Raw genomic sequence first — 25155 nt, 5'->3', positions numbered from 1 at the left:
GCGGCGGCAGCGGCAGCGGCGGCGGCGGCGGCGACGACAGAGGAGGAAGAGGAGGAAGGCGGCGAGAACGAGAGGAACCGGGCGGGGTCCGCAACGACGCCCGCGGGGACTGCGGGACCGGGGGAAAGCGGCGGCGGCGGCGGCGGCGGCCCAGCAACCGTGAGGAGAAACAAAAGCCTCCCAAATTAGTTTCCGAAAAGCCCAGGCGGGGCCGGGGGGCGAGAGCGGGAGCCCGGGGGAGAGAGGCCCTGCCCCTCTCGAGTAACGACACCGGCGGGGGGTGTTTCCTTTTCTCCCGTCTCCCCACCCCCCACCCTGCGGAGAATCGAACCGAGAGAACGGAACAAACCGCCCTGGGTCCCATGAGGGAGAAACACCCCGGAGCCGCCGAGAGGGGAAGAGGCCGAAAGCGCAGGACCTTCCAGGACGCCCCCGCGGTCCCCGCGCCCCCGGGCCGCCGGCTCGCCCCCGCCCGGCCGCGCTAATCCCCGCGAGCGCCGCCCCCCGCAGCCCGCAGCCCGCCGGAGGGAGACCCGGGCGTCGGCGGCCCGTTTCATGGGGGAGAGGAGGCCGGGGGGAGCCCAGCCACAGCGACCGCCGCAGGACCCGCGCCCGGAGCGCCGGGAGCAGCCCCCGAGGCCCCGCGCCGCACCCCGGGAAGGAGCAGCCGCAGGACCGGGGCCAGCCGAGCGCGCCGCAGCCGCCCGCCCACCAGTCGATGCTGATCTCGCCCGCCACCGGGACCTCTCCTGCCCCCAGATAGCCTAATATAATCTCTATCTAGATATATAATATATAATGTCCTTAAATTATTCCCGATTTTTTTAACGAAACCAAGCTGCCAAGTAAAGCACGTATTCGCTCCCGTTAGCACTAATTTTTACGCGAGCGAATCTAAACTGCTGAGGAAGACCGTATGTGATTGTTAAATTATATATAGATATATTTTTACTCTGAGCAACGCTTATTCTTCTACATCCATAGATGCTTGAGAAGCTGTGTTTTTGGTCATTCATGTGTATTTTCCTTTGGAAAGAGAAAGCGCCTATTTTACTAACCAAAGACTTGATTTTGGGGGGTCCCCTCGGTTTCGATTCCCTCCTAGAAGTAAGCCCAGTTGGATTTGTGTCAGTGTTTTAAGAGATTTTTTTGAGTGTTTTTTTTTTTCCTTTTCCCAGACCAGAATTCCAAATCAGAACTATTTTCGGGTGATAAGCTGCGATCTTTTGAGCTAGCTATAAATAAGACATTGCAAACAGACACATCGGGACAGAGGATTTTTCAAAAGGCTTGAGACATCAGGTTGGTGGTGGTGGTTGTGTTTGAGAGTGTGTTTTTTCTTTCCTTTTCCCTTCATTTTTTGCTGTTGTTTTTCCTTGAGAGCTTCTGATCCTAAAAATAATAAATGGGGGATTACGGGTTTGGAGTGCTCGTGCAAAGCAATACTGGGAATAAGTCTGCTTTTCCAGTGCGATTCCACCCCCATCTCCAGCCTCCACACCACCACCAAAATGCCACCCCCAGTCCTGCTGCTTTCATCAATAATAACACAGCTGCCAACGGCAGCAGCGCCGGCTCTGCTTGGCTCTTTCCTGCCCCGGCTACCCACAACATTCAGGATGAGATCCTGGGGTCCGACAAGGCCAAGAGTCAGCCCCCCGAGCAGCCAGACCCTTTAGAGAAGCAGCCGCTGTCGCCGAGTCCAGGTCAAGAAGCTGGCATCTTGCCCGAAACAGAGAAGGCAAAAGCCGAAGAAAATCCAGGGGACAGTTCGTCAGAAAACGGCAACGGGAAGGAGAAAATTCGGATCGAGTCGCCCGTGCTGACCGGGTTTGACTATCAAGAAGCCACGGGCCTGGGGGCTTCCACACAACCTTTGACATCCAGCGCTTCGTCCCTGACAGGCTTCAGCAACTGGTCGGCCGCCATCGCGCCTTCCTCCTCCACCATCATCAACGAAGATGCCAGTTTCTTTCACCAGGGAGGGGTCCCCGCCGCCTCGGCGAATAACGGTGCTCTGCTGTTTCAGAATTTCCCCCACCACGTCAGCCCCGGCTTCGGAGGCAGCTTCTCCCCGCAGATCGGGCCTCTGTCCCAGCACCACCCTCATCACCCCCACTTCCAGCATCATCACAGCCAGCATCAGCAGCAGAGGAGGTCCCCTGCCAGCCCCCACCCCCCACCTTTCACGCATAGAAACGCTGCTTTTAACCAGCTGCCGCATTTGGCTAATAATCTTAGCAAGCCCCCCTCGCCCTGGAGCAGCTATCAGAGCCCCTCTCCGACCCCATCTTCTTCCTGGAGCCCCGGAGGGGGCGGCTATGGTGGCTGGGGAGGGTCCCAAGGCCGGGATCACCGCCGCGGGCTGAACGGAGGCATCACGCCCCTCAACTCCATCTCACCTTTGAAGAAGAATTTTGCAAGCAATCACATTCAGCTCCAGAAGTATGCCCGCCCCAGCTCCGCCTTTGCTCCAAAATCCTGGATGGAAGAGAGTCTGAACAGGGCTGACAACATTTTTCCTTTTCCGGTAAGATAATGTTCCATTAATAGACCAAGGTGAATAACCCCGGTGGGGTGTGTGTGTGTGTGTGTGTGTGTGTGTGTGTGTGTGAGAGAGAGAGAGAGAGAGAGAGAGAGAGAGAGAGGAGGGAGTGGGGAGGATCGGGAGGAGGAAGAGAGAGCACTAATGAAGGCAGGGATTTTTTTATTGCCCCGTATTTCCTATCTTGAGCTCTTAGAAACCAGTTTATTCCCAGGTGATGTTTGGGCCAGGAAGGGAGTGTGACGTCGAGCCAAATAATTCAGATCTGGTGCATTTCTCTTGGTCATCACTCTGTAGATAACCATATGAGTTGGCATAATTATGAAGACCTGTTGGCTAGTGATGTCATAATTATGAGCTGTAACACCTTCCTTGCCTGACCCACGATTCAGGGTTTGTTCTGCTCCTACACCACCACTACCCCATTGATGTCAGCAGAAGTAGAGATAAAAATGGTGAAAATAGGTGAGCCTTTGCTGCCCATCCGTGATCTCTAGAGAACTCCAAACATGCAATTTGTCCTCCACTGGCTTGCAGTTATTCAGGGGGAAAAGGCCCTGAATAATCATTCTCTCACTGGTTGCAAGGCCCTCAGGAACCTTTCTGATCCTTGCCCAATGGGGCAATTGCTCTTAAACCCCTTGGCAAACTCTGGCATGCTTTGTGAAGGAACCTTGATGTCTTCTCCCTCCCCATGTGGTTTTCAGGCCTGCGGGTCTGTTGGTCTCAGAGGGGCTGTTTTACGTACCTTTCTGCCCTTTGTTAATTTGGCACATTCACACTTTGGGGGGAGAGGTACGAGGGGGGTGCAGATAAGGAAACTGATTCTAGAAATAGGTCCAGGTCAAGTTCACTGGGGCTTTGGTGCCCCTGGAATAATCTGACTTTGGCCCAGTGTTTGATGTGTGTGATTTCATGAGCAGCCAGTCTGGCTGAGAGAGACGGGATAAAAGGAATGTCATAGTTAATTAAACGTCAGCTGCCCTTCAATTTGGATGCTCTGAGGGCAAGATCTACTGGATATACTGACAGGTTAGGAAATGTGTGAGGATAAGAAGCTACTATTGAATGAGTCTTCTTAGAACAACACCACGGATCATTTCTGTCTTTGTGCCCATTTTACAGATGGAGTCTCAGGTACTATAACTTGCCCCAGTGCACACAGCTGACAGAAATACAAACCCTACCAGAGAAAAACCAGGATGCAGACTATCTGGTTTTCCTGATGCAGTTAGGATACAGAGTTCTTTCTGCAAGGGTGGAAACAGATTACAGAATCATTGCAGTGTCCCCCAAAACAATGGTAGGCCAGGCAGAATGGTGTGATGTAGTGAATAATTTGCCTAGCAGGAAGAGAAATTTGTTAAGAGAACCCTAGGTCTCATATAAGAATTCAATATCCTTCCCTAAGGATTCAGGTATCATGGTTAAGCAGTATCTCCAAATCCTGGGCTAACAAGTGTTAGAGCTTTTAAAGGAACTTTTTTGGCCTTGGTGTCAAAGAGCTTTGCTTTGGGGTTCTTCCATTCCATTACAGTGCTCTATAACCAGGTGAAAGGGTGTTCAAGATGTGGGTAAGCCTGAACTCTTTCTTTTTTTTTTTTTTTTTTTTTTGCTTTTTGGGTCACACCTGGCGATGCTCAGGGGTTATTCCTGGCTCTGCACTCAGGAATCACTCCTGGTGGTGCTCGGGGAACCATATGGGATGCTGGGAATCAAACCCCAGTTGGCTGTGTGCAAGGCAAACGCCCTACCCGCTGTGCTATTGCTCCAGCCCCTGAACTCCGTCTTTCAAAAGTTACTTTTGATAACCCTTTGAACATACTTCTTAAGGGGGGGGGGAAATACACACACACACACACACACACACACACGCGTATTCTAGCCCTTTTACCTGGCTGAGGGTTTGGCTCAGAATGCACATTCATTGTTACTACAAGGCAGAATGAACTTTGGTGATTTAATGGTTATTTTTCTCAGTTCGTTTACTGATTTTTTTGATGAAGGTTTGCTTGGGGAATAGTACAAAATTCAAGGAGGAAAAAAGTAAATTCTGTGTTTCATGCATATTATGTATATTTTTATGGGGCTACTGGACTGTGTCTAGCATGAAAACATCTCAGCTAGTTTAGGAAATAATAATGTTGACAAAGATTGATTCTCGGCGATATTATTAGAAACGAACTCTTCCTCTAGAATTGCTGCCCGTTCGGCCCAGAATGGCAGAGCATGAGTCGGCAGACCTGGTTCCTTAGTGGCAAAATTAGAAAGTACATTGTTGATTTCAGGCCCTACCATTTTTAGGAGTGTGTGTGTGTGTGTGTGTGTGTGTGGAGCTAGAGGGAATTGGGGGAGAAAAGCAGCACATCAGGGTGATTTGAAAGTCAGTAGAAAGAAGTGATTAACAAAACCTTGATGACAAGAAATTCCTAATTAGGTGTTGAAAAACAATTAGAAGTTAGTCCTTAGCTTAGGTGGAACTCAGCTCTTCCTGTGTGCTTTCTGATTTTTTTTAAGCAATTCCTTTTGAATTAGTCTTTTGCCCACCCCCACCCCTCCCATATACTATATGGGGTTGACACGAATAACTTGGTTAAATCTGATATTTAAAAGAGAAACTTGAAGAAACCAATTAGAGTGTGTTGGTCGGGAGCCAGGAGACCCAGTCTGTGATCATGGAGCCTTTGGGGCCTCCTGTTTCATTATACATTTTCTCACGGTGAAGGTGACATAGGTAATTCCTGATTCCCTCCCGTCCTAAAGCAGGCTCCTGTGGAATTTAAATGGCTCTTTCCTTAGGACACAATCTTTTGGAAACACTGCTAAGTTCACCTGTATGGCCTACCTAAAGCACTGTTACTTTTTAGGGAAGAAATTTTATAGATGCCGATCATTCGTTTTTAGTAAGACTTTCTTAGACATTACAGGGAATCGTGGCACTGTATCACTGATTTGACAGGACACTTACCTGGCTACATCATAATACAACCAAAAGTTAGATGGCCTTGTTATATTGGAAGGATATGATTGACCTAAAATGTAATTCATCCTGGAAAATGTTATTTTCTTTCCTTTTTTTCCTTTCTTTTTTGTTTTTGGGCCACACCTGGCAATGCTCAGTCCTTAACCTGGCTCTGCGCTCAGGGAATACTTCTGGTGAGCTCAGGGGACTATATGGGGTGCCAGGGATCAAACCTGGGTGGGCCCCATTACTGGGCAAGTGCTCTACCCACTGTAGTATCACTCTGGCCCCAGGACAATGGGACAACATTAATTTTAATTTGGAATTAATCAGAATGGTTTTTAACCTCTGTCTAGTACAGGCTTAGGTACATGTCCTGAATTAAAATCATTGATAGCAAATTTCAAAAGTGTTTTGCCACCTGATCTTAGCTTTTATTTATGTTTAAAAAACAGAAATAGAAATTCCAAATATGTGAATAAATAACTGATATGGTCAAGTGTTATGTTGGGGAGGGGGAGTTTTTGGTATCAAGATGTCTTTGCTTTCTTGTCGGGCACAGTGCTCTGGAATCACTCCTGGCAGTGTTCAGGGAACTGTGGGTGGCACCAGAAATTGAACTGGGTTCAGCTACGTGCACTTACCCTCCATACTATCTCTCTGGCCACTCGACACATAGATTCAAGGCATTTTGTTTGCTTGAAGTTTTCACTGTATGAACTCAGATTCTGTGCCTCAGATGCTGTTCCAGGCCTGACTGCATTCCTAGACACCAGAGTGACCCCTGTGCCCACGGGATTGGGAGCACAGAGCATACATTCCCTCATTCAGTTCTTCCAGCCACCCACCAAGGAGGTGGACAGATTCTAGTGGTGGTGATGGTGATGGTGATGAGTCAGCCACAAAATTGGGCTTGTAACCATTCCACCAGTGCCTCTTCACATACCACAGGTTTCCTGAGAAGGAGATCTTAGAGGCAGAGGAAAACGTGACAGTGAATACTTGATCTGTGATGACCCAAAGCCCAAATATAATCAAAGCCTTAAAAGTGAAAAAGAAGGGGCCTGAGCCATGGTCCAACAGCTTTGGCACTTGTCCTGCACACGCCCGACCTTGGTTTAATCCCTAGCACCCCAGGTGGTTCTCTGAGCCAGCCCAAAGTTATCCCCGAGAACAGAGCGAGGAGTACGCCCTGAGCACTGCTGAGCATGCCTCCCAGCCCCCACCCCCGCTCAAATAAAAGGTGAAGAATAATAGAATTGAGTGATCCACTTTAAGATATTGGCCATCTGAGGCCAGAGAGATAGCACAGTGGGTCAGAATCTTGTCTTGCCTGCAGCCAACCCAGATTATATCCCCAGCACCACATAGGGTTCCCCAAGCCCTGCCGGGAGTGACCCCTGAACACCACTGAGTGTGCCCCCCGAAATATTGAATAGAATTTATATATTAAGATAACATAATTATTATATTACTATAACAATATATTGGTCTGTTCTGTATTAAGGAAGGGCATGAATAATCTTCCAGCTGATATATCTTTCTAGTACCTTCTGTCTATATTGCGAGACTGGTGCTTATGCGTGTAGGTTGTTTGCCTTCCTATGGAGAATTTCTCATCCCTCAGTTGGTCGTTGTCATTGTTTCCACTTGCAAATGAGAAAACCAGGGCCATGGTCAGGTGACTGGTTTGCTTTGACCCTTATATTTTGGTTGGGGAGTAGGAGGGCAGCCTCCCGTGTTGCCAAGCACATCCTGGAATCCCAGTGTCTAAACCAAATAATAGACTGGGGCCCCTGCCAATCATCATATTTGAATAGAGCACTTCCTTGGAGGGGTGCCTGCCGCTTCTGACCTTATAAGAGAGAGGAGGCTTGGCAGAGCCCCAAGCCCCAGCCCCCACTCCCGTTAGCTAAGAACCAGGAAGTAGGAGGGAAAAGGAAGGGGAACAAAATCTTTGTTTCCCAGATAGATCCCCCAGTGATCAGCAGGTTCGGGCCTGGCTCATGTGTTCAACGGCGTCACCCTGGATTCCCTGGCTACCTTAACCAGGTGGAGAGACCATGGCCCTTGAAAGGACTCTCCTGAATACCAATCCATTGCTTGCTGGCCGCATCTCTAGTTTGTAAACCAACTGACTCAGGGACTTAGCTGCAGGAGGTGTAGTGAGTTAGTCAAAGGTCTAAGGTTTCTTACCACAGTCACCCTGCCCTGAGGCGTTGCTGCAGAGGAGCCACTTTTCTTGACTTTGTATATAGGGAGGGTGGAAAAGACCTTCCACAATCTCGGAGCTATCTGCCTTATGCTCACAGTGAGTGGCCCTATTGCCAAGTGTTGGGCACACATGCCTACTTCACCCCCATTTTCTCCTCTAAACCTAGCTTTGATAGCTTTTTCTGGGGAATTGAAGACTTGGTGGTTTTTTTTTTTTCCAGTTTTCTTCCGTACAGCCTGGGAATATGATCACCACATTGTGCCAAGATCTTTCTGGAAAAACCTGTTTAATGCAGGCTTTATGAATGTGGCAGTTGCTGACCGCCACGGCAAAGACTCTTTTGGAGAGTCATCCTTCTTGGCCCCCGAGAGAAGGAAGTGGAAGGGTAGTCTGAACATTGACCCAAGCCTGGTCCCATCTGTCTGTCTAAATTGATTTCCCTTAGGATATTTCCCTTGTTATAAGGAAGAGAAGCTCCAAGAGCAAGTCTCATTTTGTTTAACCCTATAATTTAATGCTCAACCTCAGTCCCTTTACAGCTCAGGGCTCAGGGATCGTTGCTTCTCTTAGGCCCCGGAGCCTGCAATATGAACATTTGTGTTGATTTTGCCTGACCAGACGCATTTGATTTTATGCTTACTTGCTCCAGTGAAATTGTTCCTGAAGACCCAGCATCTCATACATTCCCCGAGCTCCCTCGGAGTGATCCCAGAGTGAGAGCCAGAATAAGCAAGCCCTGAGCACTGCCAGGTGTGCCCCAAAACAAAACCAAAAAACTAGCTTTTTTTCAGTTTTTTTTTTGGGCTTTGCATTTGGGGCCCACACCTGACAGTGGGAACTGTGAGAGTGGGTGGGGGGTGGTAGTGGAGAGAAGGGTTGCTGGCTTGCCAGGAATTGAACCCGGATTGGTTACATGCAAGGCAAGCGCCCTACGTGCTGTACTATCTCTCCGGCCCCTCTTCTTTTTTGACTTTAACTTCCACATTGCTTCTCATCCTGTTTTATATTACTGAAACAGCAGGTGTTCCACTTTCGAGTTTTCAGAAAATTCTTAGCAGCCAGAAAGAGCCAAATTTGAATCGGTTTCTGAAGGTGAAACTTGAAAGACAGTTGATGAGGCCAAAAATAGAGCAGTGTGATGGCTGGGCTCTGGATTCAAACAGACCTGAATCTGTCTCTGCACTCTTAATTAGCCAGATGACCTTGAACCGATTCTTCCTCAAGGTGATCACAGTGGAGGGACTACTGTGGGCTGCCACAAGTGTGGTCCTGTAGGGAGCATAGCCTTCTTAATTAAAACTGTGACTCTCTGATACGGAGTAAAATTATGGAATTAAGAAAAAGCAAGGCTGGGGGCCGGAGCGATAGCATAGCGGGTAGGGTGTTTGCCTTGCACGCAGCCAACCTGGGTTCGATCCCCGGCATCCCATATGGCCCCCCAAGCACCACCAGGAGTAATTCCTGAGTGCAGAGCCAGGAATAACACCTGAGCATCGCTGGGTGTGACCCAAAAAGAAAAAAAAAAAAAGGCTGGCATGAGCACTTGGAACAATTTTCAACAGTCCCCTATATCCTCATCTTAATACAGACTGTTCTCAGGGGTGACTTCAAGTTAGCTTAGTGCAGCCTCGGATTGAGAAAGTACTGAGCAGAATAGCCAAGCTTCCTGAAAAGTGAAGCCGACTTTAGCTTCCATTCACATTATTGCGGTCTTTCAGGATTTTGACTACTAATTTGGGAGGGTCTGGTTGGAATTTTTTAAATTTTTGAACCATTCCTGTCAGTGCCCAGGTGGCCACTCCTAGCAGTGCTCAGGGATCAAACCCGAGTCCTGCATGTGAAGTCCATGTTCCAGCCCTTTGAGCTACTTCCCCAGCCCCTAGTTTTCCTCTATTTAATTTTTATTTGTTGGGGGTGAGAGCACGCCCGACTGCATTCAGGGCTGACTCCTGGTGCTGCACTCAGTGGTCACCCCTGGTGGGGTCTCAGGGAACCATATGGGGTACCAGGGATTGAAACAAGGCAAGCACCTTACCAGCTGTACTATCCATGTCCAGGATTTTCGTCTTTTTTTTCAATAGCACTTGGGATCTGGGGCTCCAGCATGCAAAACATGTGATCCAGTCCTTTGAACCATCTCCCTGGCCCAAGTTTCAGACTTGCTTTGGCCATGGTGCCTGAGAGAGAAGGGGCAGAGGGAATAATTGTTCAGTGGTCCATACCTCATCTCATTTCTCCTCATCCCACTTTGGATTGGCGGGTGGGCCACACCTGGCTGTGTTCAGGGGTTATTCCCGGCAGTGTTCCAGAGACCCTGTGCAGTGCCTGGGATTGAACTGGGGCTGACCATTTGCAGTACAAGGCTCAGGCCTGAATGTTCCTTCTGGGCCGTCCTCCCCACATCCTCCCGTCCCCACTCCCGTTCTGCTGATGGAATCAGTGTTTCAAGATGCTGTGGGGTTGAGTTCGAGTGGCTAGCCAGTGGTGATTGTGATTGAAAAGCGGCGTGAGAAGAGGTTGTGAGGTGAGTGGGGACAAATAGTCAACAAGAAGGCGACATCTATTGATCCAGGGACTGACTAATCAAGTCCAGAATGCCAGTGTTTGCGTTTTCAGTACAATTAAGTGGGGATGGGGACAGCCCACCCCTTTGGTGGCCATCCAGCTCCGCACAGGTGAGGCTGATTTTGGGAAGGAGGACAAAAAGACATTTTTTTCCCAAGCTTTCTGGAGAGATCTGATTCATCCATTGACAAGAAAACAAATAGAGTTATTGATGTAATGGACGTGGGGAAATGGAACCTGATGAGAAAGAGATGGGGGGTTGGGGGGAGCGCTTGCCTTGTATAGGCTGACCCAGGTTCCACCCCCAGCACCCTCATATTATCCCCCAAGCCTCACCGGATGACAGAGCCAGAAGCATCTTGGGTATGGCCTGAAAACCAAACTACAATTTTTTTTTTAAAAAAGAGAATAACCAGGAGATGCTCCCAAGTCTGCTTTTGGCCAGCATGCTTGCCTAGACCTCTGACACCTCTCATCCAGCAGTCGTGATGACACGTTCCATGCCCTGGAAGGTGCTCATAGATCGACAGTCTCGGGCACCCTGGGCTCTCTTCACTGGACCACTCTTCTGAGAGTCTCTTCTGAATGTAACTTATGGCTAACGAGTTAACTTTTCAGAGCTATGTTGGCCTCAGATGGGGATAAGAATCATTGACCTTTTACATGATGGTTGTGGCAACAAACGTACGTAAGTCACACGCGGTTCGTAACTCATGTAAGAGGTGCCATGCAGAGCCAGGAGGAAGCTGTTAGTCCCTTGAGTAAATGGGATGATGTCAGCAGACCAACTGTACTCTTCAATATGCCCCGTCATGGTATAGTGGATGGAACCCTCACTGTCCATCGGAGGGGATCGCTGTGACAGCTTGTCAATTTCCTATATAATGTCAGCGTGCTGGGGGACGGAAATGGGTGGGGACCCACTTGAAAAGGGAATCTTATGTTGCTGACTCTGTAGTCCACTTTGGCCATCTGTGGACTGCAACATTATTTAATCCAAGCAGAACATTTCCATGTTGGCAAATTTCAGAAGAAAACTCTTGAGTTTTCTTTCTAACCTTAGATTAGTTATGGTTCTGCTGGTCTTCTCAGAGTTCCTATTCATTTGACCACTGACACTGGCATAAACTTTCTTTTCAAATCCAGATTTCATCAGGAAAAGTTTGAGGCAGGAAGAAGGTTGAGTAGCCTGATGCAGATAAAGAGCACTTGGAAAAGAACCATCATAGTAGTGGCCTCTTTTGAGGGGGAAGATGAGCCCAGGGAGGAGCCGGCTCTTCCCAATGTGCTTTCATTCGGTGAATTGTATTTTCTTCTTGTCACCAATCTAGAGATACTGACTAGGATGAAAGCAATTCCAAAAGGACGAGAACCATCAGAGGTTGGTTGTGATAGTAGATGTGTTTGACTTGAACTTGGTCACGTCTTCTGAATTCTGTATTGCTGAGCTTTGTTTAGGATGTGGAAGACAAATCTCTTCCTCTCTAAGGAAACTTTAGATGGTGTAAAGCTGGACTTCATACTGGCAGCCAACCATCTTGCATCTGTCTACCAGTCACCTTCAAGTAGCAAATGAATTTAACTTGTTGAATGAAAATGTTTAAATCAGTGGTCCTTAAAGTGTGGCTCTTGGCTTTTCTTGGAAGCTTTAGAAACTGGAATTCTTGGACCCTACCCAGACCTGCTCAGTAAGGCTCATTGGAGGTCAACTCAGAAATCTCTATTTTGACAGGGCCTGCATATGACTTGCTGAATTCTTAAGTCGGAGAATGAAGGGCTTTTGTTTGGTTGGTTCGCTTTGGTTTTCTAGGCCACACCTGGAGCTGCTCAGGGCTTACTCCTGGCTGTGGGCTCAGGGGACCATTTGGGGTGCCAGGGATCGAACCTGGGTCAGCAGCATGCAATGCAAGTGTCCTACCCCTGTACTGTCACTCCAGTCCAAAGAATTACAGACTTAGATTTATTATCTATCATTTATCTTCAGCATGTCACAAACGATGATTTTGGTTGCAGTATGGTGGCAGTCCAGTGATGGGTAGTGTCAGACCCGTAGGGTATCATGGGGCTGGAGTGATAGCGGGTAAAGCGTTTGCCTTGCACCCAGCCGATCCCAGTTTGATTCTCAGTATCCTATATGGTCCCCCCGAGCACCGCCAGGAGTAATTCCTGAGTGCATGAGCCTGGAGTAACCCCTGTGCATTGCTGGGTGTGACCCAAAAAGCAAAAAAAAATAAAAGAAAAAAGAAAAAGAAAAGCTGTATCATCAGTTCAAGACTGGTGAATTTTTTTCTTATTTTACCAAGATTTTTAGGATTATCCTGGTGTGGAATAAAAATCCAGGTCCTGCCCTTTGCTTTCCAATAGAAAAAAAGGTTGGTATTTTTCAGAAGGTGCTAGATTTTCATCTGCCTCGTATGCCTTTAGCATTGCCCTGTGAGGGAGACAGGACAGGAGGCTAAAACGAAGCAGAAGGAACCTGCAGCTCTATATGATGGATACAAGGAGACCGCAGAACTGACGAGGCCAAACGTGGCCTTTGTATGGGCTTTGCTGAGTCTTCAAGAGAGCAGCTTGCTCTTGTCTCTTCATGATTATCACGCATACACATTCCACATTTTTGCACGAGTGGGGGGCACACCAGCTAAGCTCAGCGCTTGCTCCTGGCTCTGTGCTCAGAGATCACTTCTGGCAGTGCTCAGGGGACCCTCCGTGGTGCGGGGACTCAAACCAGGGCCAGCTCCCTTCCTTCCTGTCCTATGTTCTCGGCCTTTTCCGCATCCATATTCTGGGCTCAGCAACCCGGCTCCGCGTTCTGTCTCTTCCTGTTAGGGGTCAGTTACGCTTGGCCAGTTTGTCAAGGAGGAATGGATTGCTTCCTGCTTCCAGGCAGCCTGTGCTGGGGCACTGAGCACTGTCGATTCCGATGTACCTGTGGGTTGTTGTAGGCCTTTCCGTCGCTGGCCCATTGCTGCTTTGAAGGGATGATTGGGGGTGAGTCCTCCCACCGAACTAAGCACCAGCCTGTCTGTACAGTACAGGGAAATTGGCTTTTTTTCTTCATGTTTCTCTCAAGAGTGGGGCTGATAGCAAGCTTTGAGGCTAATTGAGAATGTCAGTCAAGTACCTGAGTTGCTGAGGCCCTTCTGTTGCCCAGTAAAGGGGCAGTGGTCCTCGGCAGAGCTGGCCATGGTGGTCGGGAAGCTAACACCAACTCAAGTGCTTTGACCTTCAGACCAAAGCCAGGTCATCCCCGTCAACGAACTCTTTTCTTTTCTTTCATTTGGGGCCCCTCCTGGCAGTTCTCAGCCGACCACGACCACGCCAGTGACTGAATACTTGACGCCGTGCTGTCAGGAAATTACTTGAGGCTCCCCGGGGTGCTGGGGACAACTGGCTGTGCCGGGACTCATACTGGGGTTGGCTCCTCGATGAACCATTGAAAACAGGCTCTCAGTTGAAAACACTGTGCTGATCTTCTAAAGATGCCGAGGGCTCATTTCTTATTGATCTGTCCAGTGACCCTCTGTTTTGCGTGGGGGCAGATTTTGACTTGTCTGCATTCACCTGTTTGGTCTCTGATCTTCGTGAAAGCTGTCAGGCTTGGAAGTGCACAGAGTGCATGAGCATGCTGGAAGTCCGATCACGTGGGGTTGGCCTTCTCGGGTCGGGGAGAGAGAGGTCAGTGCACGTGCCCACGTTCACGTGACGTGGCCGACATGGGGCTTCCTCATACCTCCTTCTCGACCCACTGAGTGACGCTGCTGTTTCCATAACCGCATCAGCTCAGGCGGGACTGCCCTAACCTGCTGCCCGTTCCTAACTTCAGTGACTTCCTGGAACAGTGGTCGGCAGGTTCTGATGCTTGGCCCGTCACTGATCCAGAGCGCCGCCTCACGTGATGAAATCAGGTCTCAGCTCCCAAGACCGGGTCTCTCCCTGCTCCGACTCTCCGGACATGAAATGCTTCACATGGATAGAAAGGGCGGCGAGTGAACAAACAAGAGGAACCAACTTGGGCCACCCTGAGAAGCAAATGTTTACTTAACCCCCAAATAGGTGTCTTTTAGACCCTGAATTTCTAAAACCTCGAGAAGCCTTTTGCTCCTAAAAGCCAGAAAGAAACCAACCAGAGGGAAAGTTCTGCTGGCATAACAGGATGCAGAGGCGGTATATTTTTTGAATTCTACAAAGCGGTACTAAAATGTTAACATTCCATCTCGCATTTGCTTTTAATGTACTCCACCCCCTAGAAGTCAGTGCTTGCTCTTTTAGGATAAACCTTTCTGTGTACCAGGTGGCAGCAGCATACTTTGGGGGGGCGAGTGAGGGGGAATTCATGGGGCAACTTTGCTAACTCCGACACCACATTTAGCAACTTCGAAGCACAAGGAAGCCTCACTCGAAACCAAAAGCCAAATGTGTCTTGCTCTGTTATCTTCTGCACTTAGGGGTGCTTGTCAGAATGTCAGTTCTGAGAAAATCACATGGTTGTTTCCAGCTTGACTTCTAGAAGAAAGAATTGTGAGCTGAGATGTGCTCACGCATGGCCCCTGAGTTATTTTGGCAACAGCAAGCCAGAGCTCTGTGGCAGGAAAGGGGAGTTTTTCAAACCAGCCTGGAGGAGAGGAAGGAGGAAAGAAGTAGCTTTGGAGATAGTTACTGTTGCCTTTATTTCTATGGCCTAAGTTTGTTTGGTACCCGAGGGAGGGGACTCCTGGTGCTTGCTCTTCCCAGGGCTGGGGCTATGTTGGTCAGTGTATGCATGAAGCCCTGGGCCTGCCCACACCAAGGTTTTGAGTGAAAAGGTGGTGAACGTACAGTGGGAGAGAAGGCTTCATAATCTTGCTGGTGAAGGCCTCTGGAAGCCTCTTTCCCCTGCTCTTCTTGCAGGGGTCTCCCAGCGGGCAGCATTGGTGGGTTCCATGTGACCGTATCCTTCCAGAGCACAGTGTTCAAAAGTTTCCAGGACCTTATCCACTCACCCAGCTAAACTCTGATTTATGTTCTCTTGGCTGTTCGCAGTTGGTTCACTGGCAGGTTGAAGATGGCTCACCCCACTGTTTTTTATTAGATTTCCTTTATTTTATTTTATTTTTAATTTTTGTTAGTGAAACACCATGAGGTACAGTTGTAGACTTACAAATTTTTGTGCTTGGGTTTCAGTTATACAATGATCAAGTACCCATCCCTCCACCAGTGCCCATTTTCCACCACCACGTCACCCCACTTCTAAAGCACGTTTTCATGATTCTGGGGTTCAATCCAGTGCCGAATTTCCCATGACCCTTCTTCCCTGGAGATTCTTAGAATAGCCGGACTTGGCGAGTAAGGTGGATAAGCATCTCGGTATCAGCCCTGCAAGAAGCCTGAAGGGCTCCCCTGACTTCCCCCTCTGCACCACGTGGCCCCCGAGCACCCATGCGGGGTGCCCTCGCCCCTGGAACCTGAGGACTGAAGTGTCTGGCCCACATAGCTGGTCTTTGTGTCGCTGGGAGTGACCCCAGAGTCCCCTCTGAGCACTACTTTGGGAGAAGTCCCTTCTCCCCACCAAAATTTGAAGTTTCGTGTTGTTTTTTATGTTTTTTCATCTCCTTCTAATTTAGATCAGTATCTTCTTATCCTTTGTTTACAGAAATAATGCCTAGAATTTTTGGGGACAGGGAGGACAGGGAGCGACATGTGTCAGCAGTTTTGTCTTGCTTCTTTTCCTCAGAGGTTAGAGTAAAGGGTCATAGAGGAGCTCTGCCCCCCATTATCCCAAATGGATTTTTATGTTGGGGAAGGTGAGTCTACCAGAAGAGTGAGTGTGTGTGTGTGTGTGTGTGTGTCTATGTGTGTGTGTATGTATATAGTATCTGTTTTATTTATTTTTGTTTGTTTGTTTTTGTTTTGGGGTCCACACCCAGTTGTGCTCAGGGCTTACTCTTGGATCTGAGCTCAGAGATCACTCCTGGAAGGACTCAAGGGACTTTATGGGGTGCCAGGAATCGAATCTGGGTTGACAACATGCAAGCAAGTGCCCTACCCTACTGTGCTATCTCTCCAGCCCTGTATCTTGCCTATTTCCTATATGGGGATCTAAGTTTTAAGCGTGAATTTTTAGAGAAGATCGGTCATTAACCTTCAAGGACAGCCATAGCGATAGAGACATGGATAAACCAATTCTATTTTTATTTCATTTTTCTTTTTTTAAAGAAAAAACAAAAACAGGCAAGAGTGTAATTTCCCTTGGCCCAATTTCCTGATGGTATTTGTTTTGGAATGCCTTATCACTTAGTGGTCCTCTAGACATCTGGCGACTGGAGACCATGCGTGGCTTACAGAAACTGGACCTGTGCCTCGCTGGTACATTGTAGCACCAGTAGCACGTGGAAATGCTGGTTTATTGATCATTGCTGGAATGTGTTAGGGAACCGTTGCCTTCTTACTGCCTCTGAAATGGCAGTGAAAGATTTTCCGATTTCATTTTTTTTTCTTTTTGGGTCACACCTGGCGATGCACAGGGGTTACTCCTGGCTCTGCACTCGGGGGTTACTCCTGGCGGTGCTCAGGGGACCATATGCGATGCTGGGAATCAAACCCGGGTCGTCCGTGTGCAAGGCAAATGCCCTACCCACTGTGCTATCTCTTCAGCCCCCCCGATTTAAATTTTATACTTGCTCAGGGTTCTTCCCCTTCCCCCTCCTCCTCACCCTGTTCCAAGGATGGAACCCAGCACCTCCAAGTACAAGGCAAGCGAGTGCTCTGCCGCTAGGCCACCTCCCTGCCTAAGATTCTTAACAATATAGAAGTTAGTTTTGTTTCTACTTTGTTAACTGCTTATTATTATTGGGGGAAGGCACACCTGTAGTGCTCAGGGATTACTCCGGGCAGTGCTCAGGGGACCCTAGGCAAGGACCCCTCAGCTGCGTGCAAGGCAAAATGCCTTAATTACTGTCCTATCTCTCTAGCCCCATGTCTTTGCTTTATTTTAAAATAGTGCTTTTACGGAAATTGCTGTTTAAGTCAAAACTGATTTTTGGTAAGTATTAAAATGTAGTGCTTCTGTGTCCTACCTAGAGAGGAAGAACCATCCCCTCTTCTTTGGTCTGTGGCCTAAGGAACAGAGCGAAATTGTCCTTAATGGTGGTCTGTGGCACTTTGTCTTGACAGGATCGCCCCAGGACGTTTGACATGCACTCGCTGGAGAGCTCACTCATCGACATCATGAGGGCGGAGAATGACTCCATTAAAGGTACTTTGGAAATTTCCCAACTTGATTTTAGTAGAAGACCGAAATGTGGTATTAGCTCTGTACACTGATGAGTGCATTGCATCACTTTATTAGCTTGCTTGCGGTTCTTTCAGACGTTTTTTCTAGGAAGTTTAAGGCACCTATCATGTCCCCCAGGTCCCGCGGGTTGCTCTTGGGAGGAAGAGGTCCTTGTCGTTGCCCTGTCTGTGGGTTATTTTTATCAAGGTCTTGGTGGATTGCTTTTTTCTCACCCAGTGGCAGCAAAGAGCTGCAGAAGCACTTTAGCCTTTCCCTAGAGTCTGGAACCCATTTCCTTGACGACACCCCCAGACTCCTAAGCTTGAGCCACAGACGAGTGTCAATCCTGACCTTCTTCCTAGAGGCTGTCTATTGCTCCAATATTCCTGGGACCCTCAAGTATACCCTTTGCCCAATGTAAAAATCGTTCACTATGGGAGCTGGAGAGATAGTTCAGTTGGTAGGGTTCTTGCCTTGCATGTGGCTGGCCCGGGTTCAATTTCAGGCACCACGTATGGTCCCCACAAGCCCTGCCAGGAGTGATCCTTGAGCAGTAAGTCCTGAGTAATACTGGTTGTGGCCTCCAAACAAATCTTTTACTATGGGAGAGAGTTGCTGATTATTTGAGAGGAATGAATATTGGCCCTTCCCATTGGGCCAATATTGGTGGTTGGTGGTCTCTCCAACCCCTACACCTAGAGATGGGGCCTGATTGCTTCAAAACGGAATAGATTCAAACCACATGCAATGCATGGACATCTGATTTCAGCCTTCAGGAGGTGAGGCGGACAGAGGGAAAGCCAGATTCAGGAAGTGGTATTATTCTGTTCTTTGCATCAGAGGAGAGAACTCTGAAAATGCATGCACCTTTTTTTCTTGCCTGGAGTGAAGGGAAGAAAAAGGCATGGGTCTAAGCCAGGAAGTGGAAGTCAGGGGAACAGCTGAGTAGAGATCCAGCACCGTGTGGAGAAGTGCCTGGGTGTCGGGCAGCCTGCGCCAATCCACCACTTCATGTTAGTGCTTGAGTACTTTCAGTCTGGGAGAGAAAAACACTCTAGTATGCAATTTGCTTCATTTCATTAGAAAGCCAAATTAGACCGCCAAATTTGTGCACGCACAGAAGCAATCTGTAGATTGTCAAAACACTATAGTGTTCTTCAGATATTAATTAGCTACACCGTGAGTCAGAACGTCATATTTTTGCTCAGAATATTGTAAAATTTGAGTCTCTTCTGCTTTACATTGTTCTAGAATGTACCTTAGCTTCCTTTTGTTAGTTTGGTTTTGGGGTACTACACCCAACAGTGCTCAGGGCTTACTCCTGGCTTTATGCTCAGGGGAACACTCCTGGCAGGGTTGGGGGGTCCCCTATGGGGCTGGGGATTGAACCTGAGTCAATCATGTGCAAAGCAAGTGCCCTGCCTGCTGTACTATCTCTTGGGCCCATGCCTTCCACTTTTAAAGGGGGGCAGAATGCAGCATCAGACGCCCCAAGCCCCCCACTGAGTTCAAAAACTCATTTGAATGGAAGCAATAGTGGTTTCATTTAGGAAAGCACAGTTATTCAAGGGCGAGGGCCCAGAGAAATAGTACAGTATGGAAGGCATTTCTCTTGCACATGGCCGTCCCCAGTTCCATCTGTGGTACTACATAGAGTCCCCTGAGCCCTGCCAGGAGATTCCTGAGCACAGAGCCAGCAGTAAATCCTGAGACCACTGGGTGTGGCCCAAATACCACCCTCTGGCCCCCCCAAAATGAGCTAACGTGTTGTGTATCCTCCTGGTGGCCAGGAAGGCCCCTGCCTTTGTAGTCAGTATGTGCATCCCAGAGATTTGACAAGCTTCACTTGCTTGTTGCATTCACTTAGTGAGAATTTATCTTCAGAGTTGCATATCTTCCCCCAAAGCTCTGAATTTCATTCCTGATGCTGGAAGGGGCTTCCTTGCTTTTTAAAAACACTTGCCATCTTTCTCATTTCTTTTTTGCTTTATCTGCACATGAAATGGGGGACTGCCCCCACATTTTTGGTAGAAGTAGAGATGTGTTGGATGTATTTGCATGCCTGCAAAGAGCCCATCTGCGCCTCTTTCCTTTGTTGCTAAGCGAAGGAATTTATAATCGGCTCTAGAAGAAAATCACGAAGCTCAATTGAAAGCCTAGTCCAGAAAGCCGGTTTCCGGAATCTGATCCAAGGTCGTGTATGTCAGTATTGGGAGATGATTTCTTTATTTCTTGGTCTTTGCAGTAGGGGGGCCGTAAGTCCGTCTGTGTGGCTTATAAAGGAATGCAGCACATGCTCACCAGGAAAACTCGCGTTTTCCTTCACCACACGATGAGCTCCACTGGCCCAAGTATTCCCATGGCGGCCCTGGAGTTGTGGATTTTGAAAGGCAGGTGTTGGAGATGGACCAGTGTTGGAGAGAGCGCTCAGCGTGTGGCCTGAGAGTGCCTGGAGCCGTCTGAAAGAGGAGGAAATTTCCCTGGCTTTCGATTAGTAACTGAACTGAGTTTGGGAGTCAAGAGAATTGAAAGAAAAAGAAAAAAGAGGCACTCCTACTCAGACAAGTCCGTCCTTGAATTGAAATATTTCAGGGGACAGGAAAGAGAGGAGGGCAGGGAGGCCTTTGCCTTGTGAGCGGCCCGCCCGGGTTTGATCCCTGGCGCCCCATCTGGCCTCCTGAGCCTGCCTGGAGGGAGTCCCTGAGCACAGAGCCAGGAGCACAGTTGCGTGTGGCTCCTCACTTCCCACCCCCAATAGTTTATTTTATTTTATTTATTTTTATGCTTTTTGGGTCACACCCAGTGATGCTCAGGAGTTACTCCTGGCTCTGCACTCAGGAATTACTCCTGGCAGTGCTCAGTGCTTGGGGGACCATATGGGATGCCGGGAATTGAACTCAGGCCAGCCACGTGCAAGGCAAATGTCCTACCTGTTGTTTATTTAAATACTGGTTGGGGAACATTTTTTGGTCCCCTACTAGACCCCTGATCCCAGCACCCATAGCATCTCTCAAGCTGCACTAGGAGGGTTCCCTGAGCAGAGCCAGTGTGGCCCCCAAACAGAATAAAACATAGGCCAGTGCCTCCTGTCTCAGCGACCTCAGGCCCTTGGAAGAAGAATCAGGACACCCTTGACCTGGAGGCAGCAGCTGGGCTAAGTCCCTGCCGGCCTGGGCTGCTTTTCTGCTGCTTTGTTTGGGTCATAGCAAATTCTCCAAGCCGCAGAGCAGAAGGGAGAGCTGAGATGCCCCAGTCTCAGCTGGGCTCACATGCAGAGGCCTCCTGGCTAGTGGAGGAAAGACAGGAACAAAGCTTCGCAATTAAATTCAGGCTCCCCGCCCCCCCCCCCCCCCCCCCCCCGCTGGGTGTCGATGGGACCTCTTCATTGATGAGGGGCTTTCTCTGTCTTCCCTCTCTCTTTGCCCATCCTAGTGTGTGGAACACCCCAGAGTAGACTTTTCCTTTTTCTGGGTTTGTCTGAGCGGTGGATGGGGCTTGTGTGGAGGTGAGTTCTTTTGTGAGGAAGCAGAGCCCCCGCCTGGGATCGGGAGTTTTCTCTGGGTCCCCAGCACAAACCACGGTGTGGCTTTAAATGCCATGACTTGTACTTTTCTAGGCTTGGGGGTGCTGTTGTTCAAGGTTCTTCCCAGCTCCCTCATTCCTCCTTGCTTTATTTATTTATTTATTTATTTATTTGGAAGCAGAGTAGAGGACAGGGAAGTATTTCCAAGAACCAGGTGTGACTGGTGTGAACCCTGATGTTCCTGATGTGGATTGAAGACTCTGGCATCCCAGACTCCTTCCTATTTGGGGCTCCCTGGCCCAGGGCCAGACCCTTCTCTGGCCAATGTGTTGATATAAAATGGCCTGGTAAGTGGAGATGGGATCTTAATCTTCCTCTTGCCATGCCTCCCCTCACCTCAACCCCACCTTGATTTTTTATTTGTTCTGGAACAATCCGCCAAGAGCACTTGTTACAAAGAGGGGACTTCTCTTAGGCCATGGCTGGTAGCGGGCCTCCTGTTAAGTCTGAACCAGCACAGGGAATCTTCCTCCAAAATCTGACAAACTGGAGGAGTTAAGAATTTGGCTAGAACTTGGATTAACCTGGTGGAGTGAAGAGAGCTGGGGAGGTGGGGTCACTCCCTTCCTAGGACTCCTGAAGGTTAGGGGCATTCTGCGGATTCTTTGCCTGCATTAGCATTTTCTCTTAACCACCGTTACCGTTTCTAGCATTCATGTGTGTTGCTGTTGTGATTCGTTTTGTCGGACACCCTTTGGCGGCAGGGTTTGCTAAAGGAAGAAACTCTATATGACAGTTATTTTATGGATTTCTCTTCCGTGCCTGGCATCAAACCCGGGCCTGTATCTATGGGGTGTGTCCCCCCCACCCCCCGAGCTACTCCCCTGGTCCTTCTGCCTGACACTGTGACAGTAGTCAGGTGCCTCTGAAAGGTTGCATGTTTTCACTTGAAGTGACGTAATGAATACAGGTTGGGTGCTGCGTGGAGCACAGAGGTAGAGACTTTGGTTGGCATGTGTGAGACCTTGGATTTGATTCCTGGTACTACAAAAATAAATAAATAAATAAATAATGAAATGAACTGAAAAATAAGAAGATCTCAAATGAATCCTGGCCTTGTGAATACCCATTGGTGGGCACTCTTGGTGCCAGCCCACAGGCATAAAGATGTTGAAAACCACTGGCCTTACTCCAGTGGGCTTGTGACCGCCATTCTGCAAACTGATGTCTGTCCCAGCCCCACATGTTCAAAGGTTGGGTGCTGCGGCTTTGTGAGTGTCCGCTATTTTTCTGGGTTTTTCCTTTTCCTCTCATATGATCACCTTCCACAGAGAGGCGGCTAGCCTTCAGCTACGACAATAGCTCTTTGTGCTAATATCTGCATGATGAAAGCCCCTTTGATGGTGGGTTAATACAATCGGGAGCTTCCTGGGAAGCGCTTCCGGCCCGCCTTGGTCCCGTGATGTCATCCTGGAATGTTTTCCGCTGGCTCCACAGAGGTGCCACCACCTGATTTGCGGCTATCGAATAAGCCTCTAAGACATTCTTGGTGTGTGGTCGAACTGCAGGGCAGCTGGAATAAGTCACAGGGCGCCAGAACATGATTCCTTTTCTTTTTTCTTTCTGAGTGGGTTGTGGTTTGGGGCCGTACCTGAGAGCTCTGGTGGCTACTCCTAGATCCGTGCTCGGGGATCAAACCTGGTTTCTGGTGTCGACCATGTGTAAAGTGAGCACCTTAACCCCCGTGCTCCCACCTCCCAAAATACGAGCGAGGGCTGCTTGATATGCATACAACTGGCCCGGGTTCAAATCCCAGCACTGCATAGGATCCCTCTGAGCACTACCAGGTGTGATTCCCAAGCCATTAAGAAACCCTGAGCACCACTGGCTCTGACCCAACCCCAATCCCCCCCCCCACAAAAAACAAAAACAGAAACAAGCCACAAAATCCCACCTTCTCTCTAGTATGCTAGACCTCTGTGACAAAGTAGATGTTCTACAGGCCAGGGACTGAGCAGCGTCTGAGGGCCCCGTGAGTTTGGGTGTGGCTGTGTATAATACTGAGTGACTGGTAGACTCAGACTACCCCAGAGGCCAAAGAGAGGCAGTAGAGAGAGGTTTCTTTTTAAGAGTGCATTTTTTGAGAGACGGGAAATATTAAGGTTAGGAAGCAGTGCTTGTTCTTGTGGTTATGTTTCTGCACTCAGTTCCTGGTTTCTGGTGTCATCACGGCAGACTGGTGAGGCCAGTAGGATAGACTGTGCCAGTTAGTTGACAGATGTGTCCTTTATAGGCACATGATTATCTTCCCAAAGCATGTGTCTGCTGATATCACTCAGAGACACTTAAAGGGGCCGGAACACCAGGCAGGTGGGGGCCCTGCCTGCGGTGGGCCTTGATTTGAGACTCAGGACCACAGAGGGTCTGTGAGCATTGCCAGGGCATTTCTGGGTGTGTTGCAACCTCACCCCTAGCCCCAAAAGACACTTAAAGGTGTCGTCAAACACTTCTGCTAATGTTTTATGGGTTTTTTCAATTGTCACTAGTGTGGAGGTGGAGGGCTTCAGTTGTTATTAGGGTCTAGCACCTCACTGAGAGAGTTCTATAGCCTCTGTGAAAGAATCCCATCCAAGTAGGTCTGAATTAGGGCCACACAGCAGGGAAGGTGCTTGCTTTGCATGCAGCTGACCCAGGCCAGAGCCCGGGCACCCCATATGGTTTCTGAGCTCCACCTAGAGGGATCCCTTGCAGAGCACCAAGAGTAAATTCTGAGCACTGCCCCCCCCAATATATATAAATACTACATATGTATACATACCATATATATGTAGCATTGTAGCACCGTCGTCCCATTGTTCATCGATTTGCTCAAGCAGGCACCAGTAACATCTCCATTGTGAGACTTGTTGTTACTGTTTTTGTCATATCGAATATGCCACGGGGAGCTTGCCAGGCTCTGCCGTGAGGGTGGGGTATTCTTGGTAGCTTGCTGGGCTCTCTGAGAGGGACAGAGGAATCATGTATATGTTTGTATGTCTAAATAACTGTTAGACATTCTGAAGCCTCGGTCTCGAGAACTGTTCTGTTCGGCCTTAACCCACCATCGTGGGAATGTTCCTCATTGCCAAACAAGGATCCTGCCACAGAGTAACTTAATGGAGGACAGCGGGTGAGGAAGCGGGCCCAGAGGAGTGAGGGGCTGCGACCCCACCTTGGCTCTGCGCCCAGGGATTACTCCTGGGCTCAGGGGACCATACAGGGTGCTAGGGATCGAGCCGGGGCTCGCCTCATGCAAAGAAAATGCTCTGCCCACTGTGCTGTCCCTCTCACCACAGCTTTTTTATTTCCTTTTCCATCACTGGACATTCGGGCTCATTCTCTCTTGGCCGTTGTACACTGTGATGCGGTAAACCGAGGTGCCATGTGCCGTTCGGAGTTCAGGTCTTCATTGTCTTTGGCTAACTACCCTGCGTGGAACGGCCGGGCAAGTGGCAGTTCTATTTTGAATTGTTTGCGGAACCTGCATCCTGTTTTCCTCGTGGCCGCGCCAAGAGAGAGGAGGTTCTCCACGTCCCGCCACCTTGTGCTGGGGCTTATGTTTTGGACAGTGAACCTTTGTGAGGTGCCACATTTGCAGTTCTATGGCCGTTAGCGAGGGCAAACATCTAGGCCTGTTCTCTGTTGGATCACCCATGTGTCTTCCTGGGGAAAACCCCGACTTCTGCCCATTTTGAACGATGGTTGGGGGTTGGCTTTTCTTTTTTGGCTGAGGATACGTGTTCCTGATAGTGTTTAGCGAGTAGCCCCCACGGCCCCCTTTCTCGGTGCTCGATTGCCAAATATTTTCTCCCTCAGCAGGTTCACCTTCTCCTTTTGGTGCCGGTTTCCTTCTCTCTGTTGAACCTCGCCCCTCCACCACCCAGTTTTCACAACTTGGTCCCTTCCGTCTGCCACCAGTGCTTTGCTCCTCGGAATGGGGTTCAAAAGAAGGACAGCGGCTGTTCAGGGGCTGCCCAGCACCAAGCCCCGGCACCGCTCCAGGGGGCATGTTCTCATCCTATGGAGAGGAGCCGGCCCTGGGTGGGAGCATCTG

At 49.1% G+C, this 25155-nt stretch overlaps 1 protein-coding gene across 4 annotated transcripts in view; it reads left to right on the top strand.

Annotated features, from left to right (window-relative positions):
* Positions 1 to 579: 579 nt before the first annotated feature.
* Positions 580 to 25155, top strand: part of CPEB4 (cytoplasmic polyadenylation element binding protein 4) — a 56582-nt gene continuing 32006 nt past the window's right edge. For 2 of the 4 annotated variants that reach the window (XM_056112374.1, XM_056112372.1), the window contains exons 1-2: positions 581 to 2530; positions 17440 to 17521. In XM_056112374.1, the coding sequence (XP_055968349.1) occupies positions 1406 to 2530; positions 17440 to 17521 (1207 nt within the window). In that variant the 5' untranslated portion in view covers positions 581 to 1405. Of the gene's footprint in view, positions 2531 to 17439; positions 17522 to 25155 lie in introns of all 4 variants that reach the window. The other 2 variants (XM_056112375.1, XM_056112376.1) reach the window with 2 other exon arrangements.

Source organism: Sorex fumeus, unplaced genomic scaffold (genome assembly GCF_029834395.1).
Source record: "Sorex fumeus unplaced genomic scaffold, SorFum_2.1 ptg000017l, whole genome shotgun sequence".
In the NCBI taxonomy this organism is placed as follows: Eukaryota; Metazoa; Chordata; class Mammalia; order Eulipotyphla; family Soricidae; genus Sorex; species Sorex fumeus.
The sequence above is the reverse complement of the archived record's forward strand: the minus strand, read 5'-3'. Positions and strand labels throughout refer to the sequence as shown.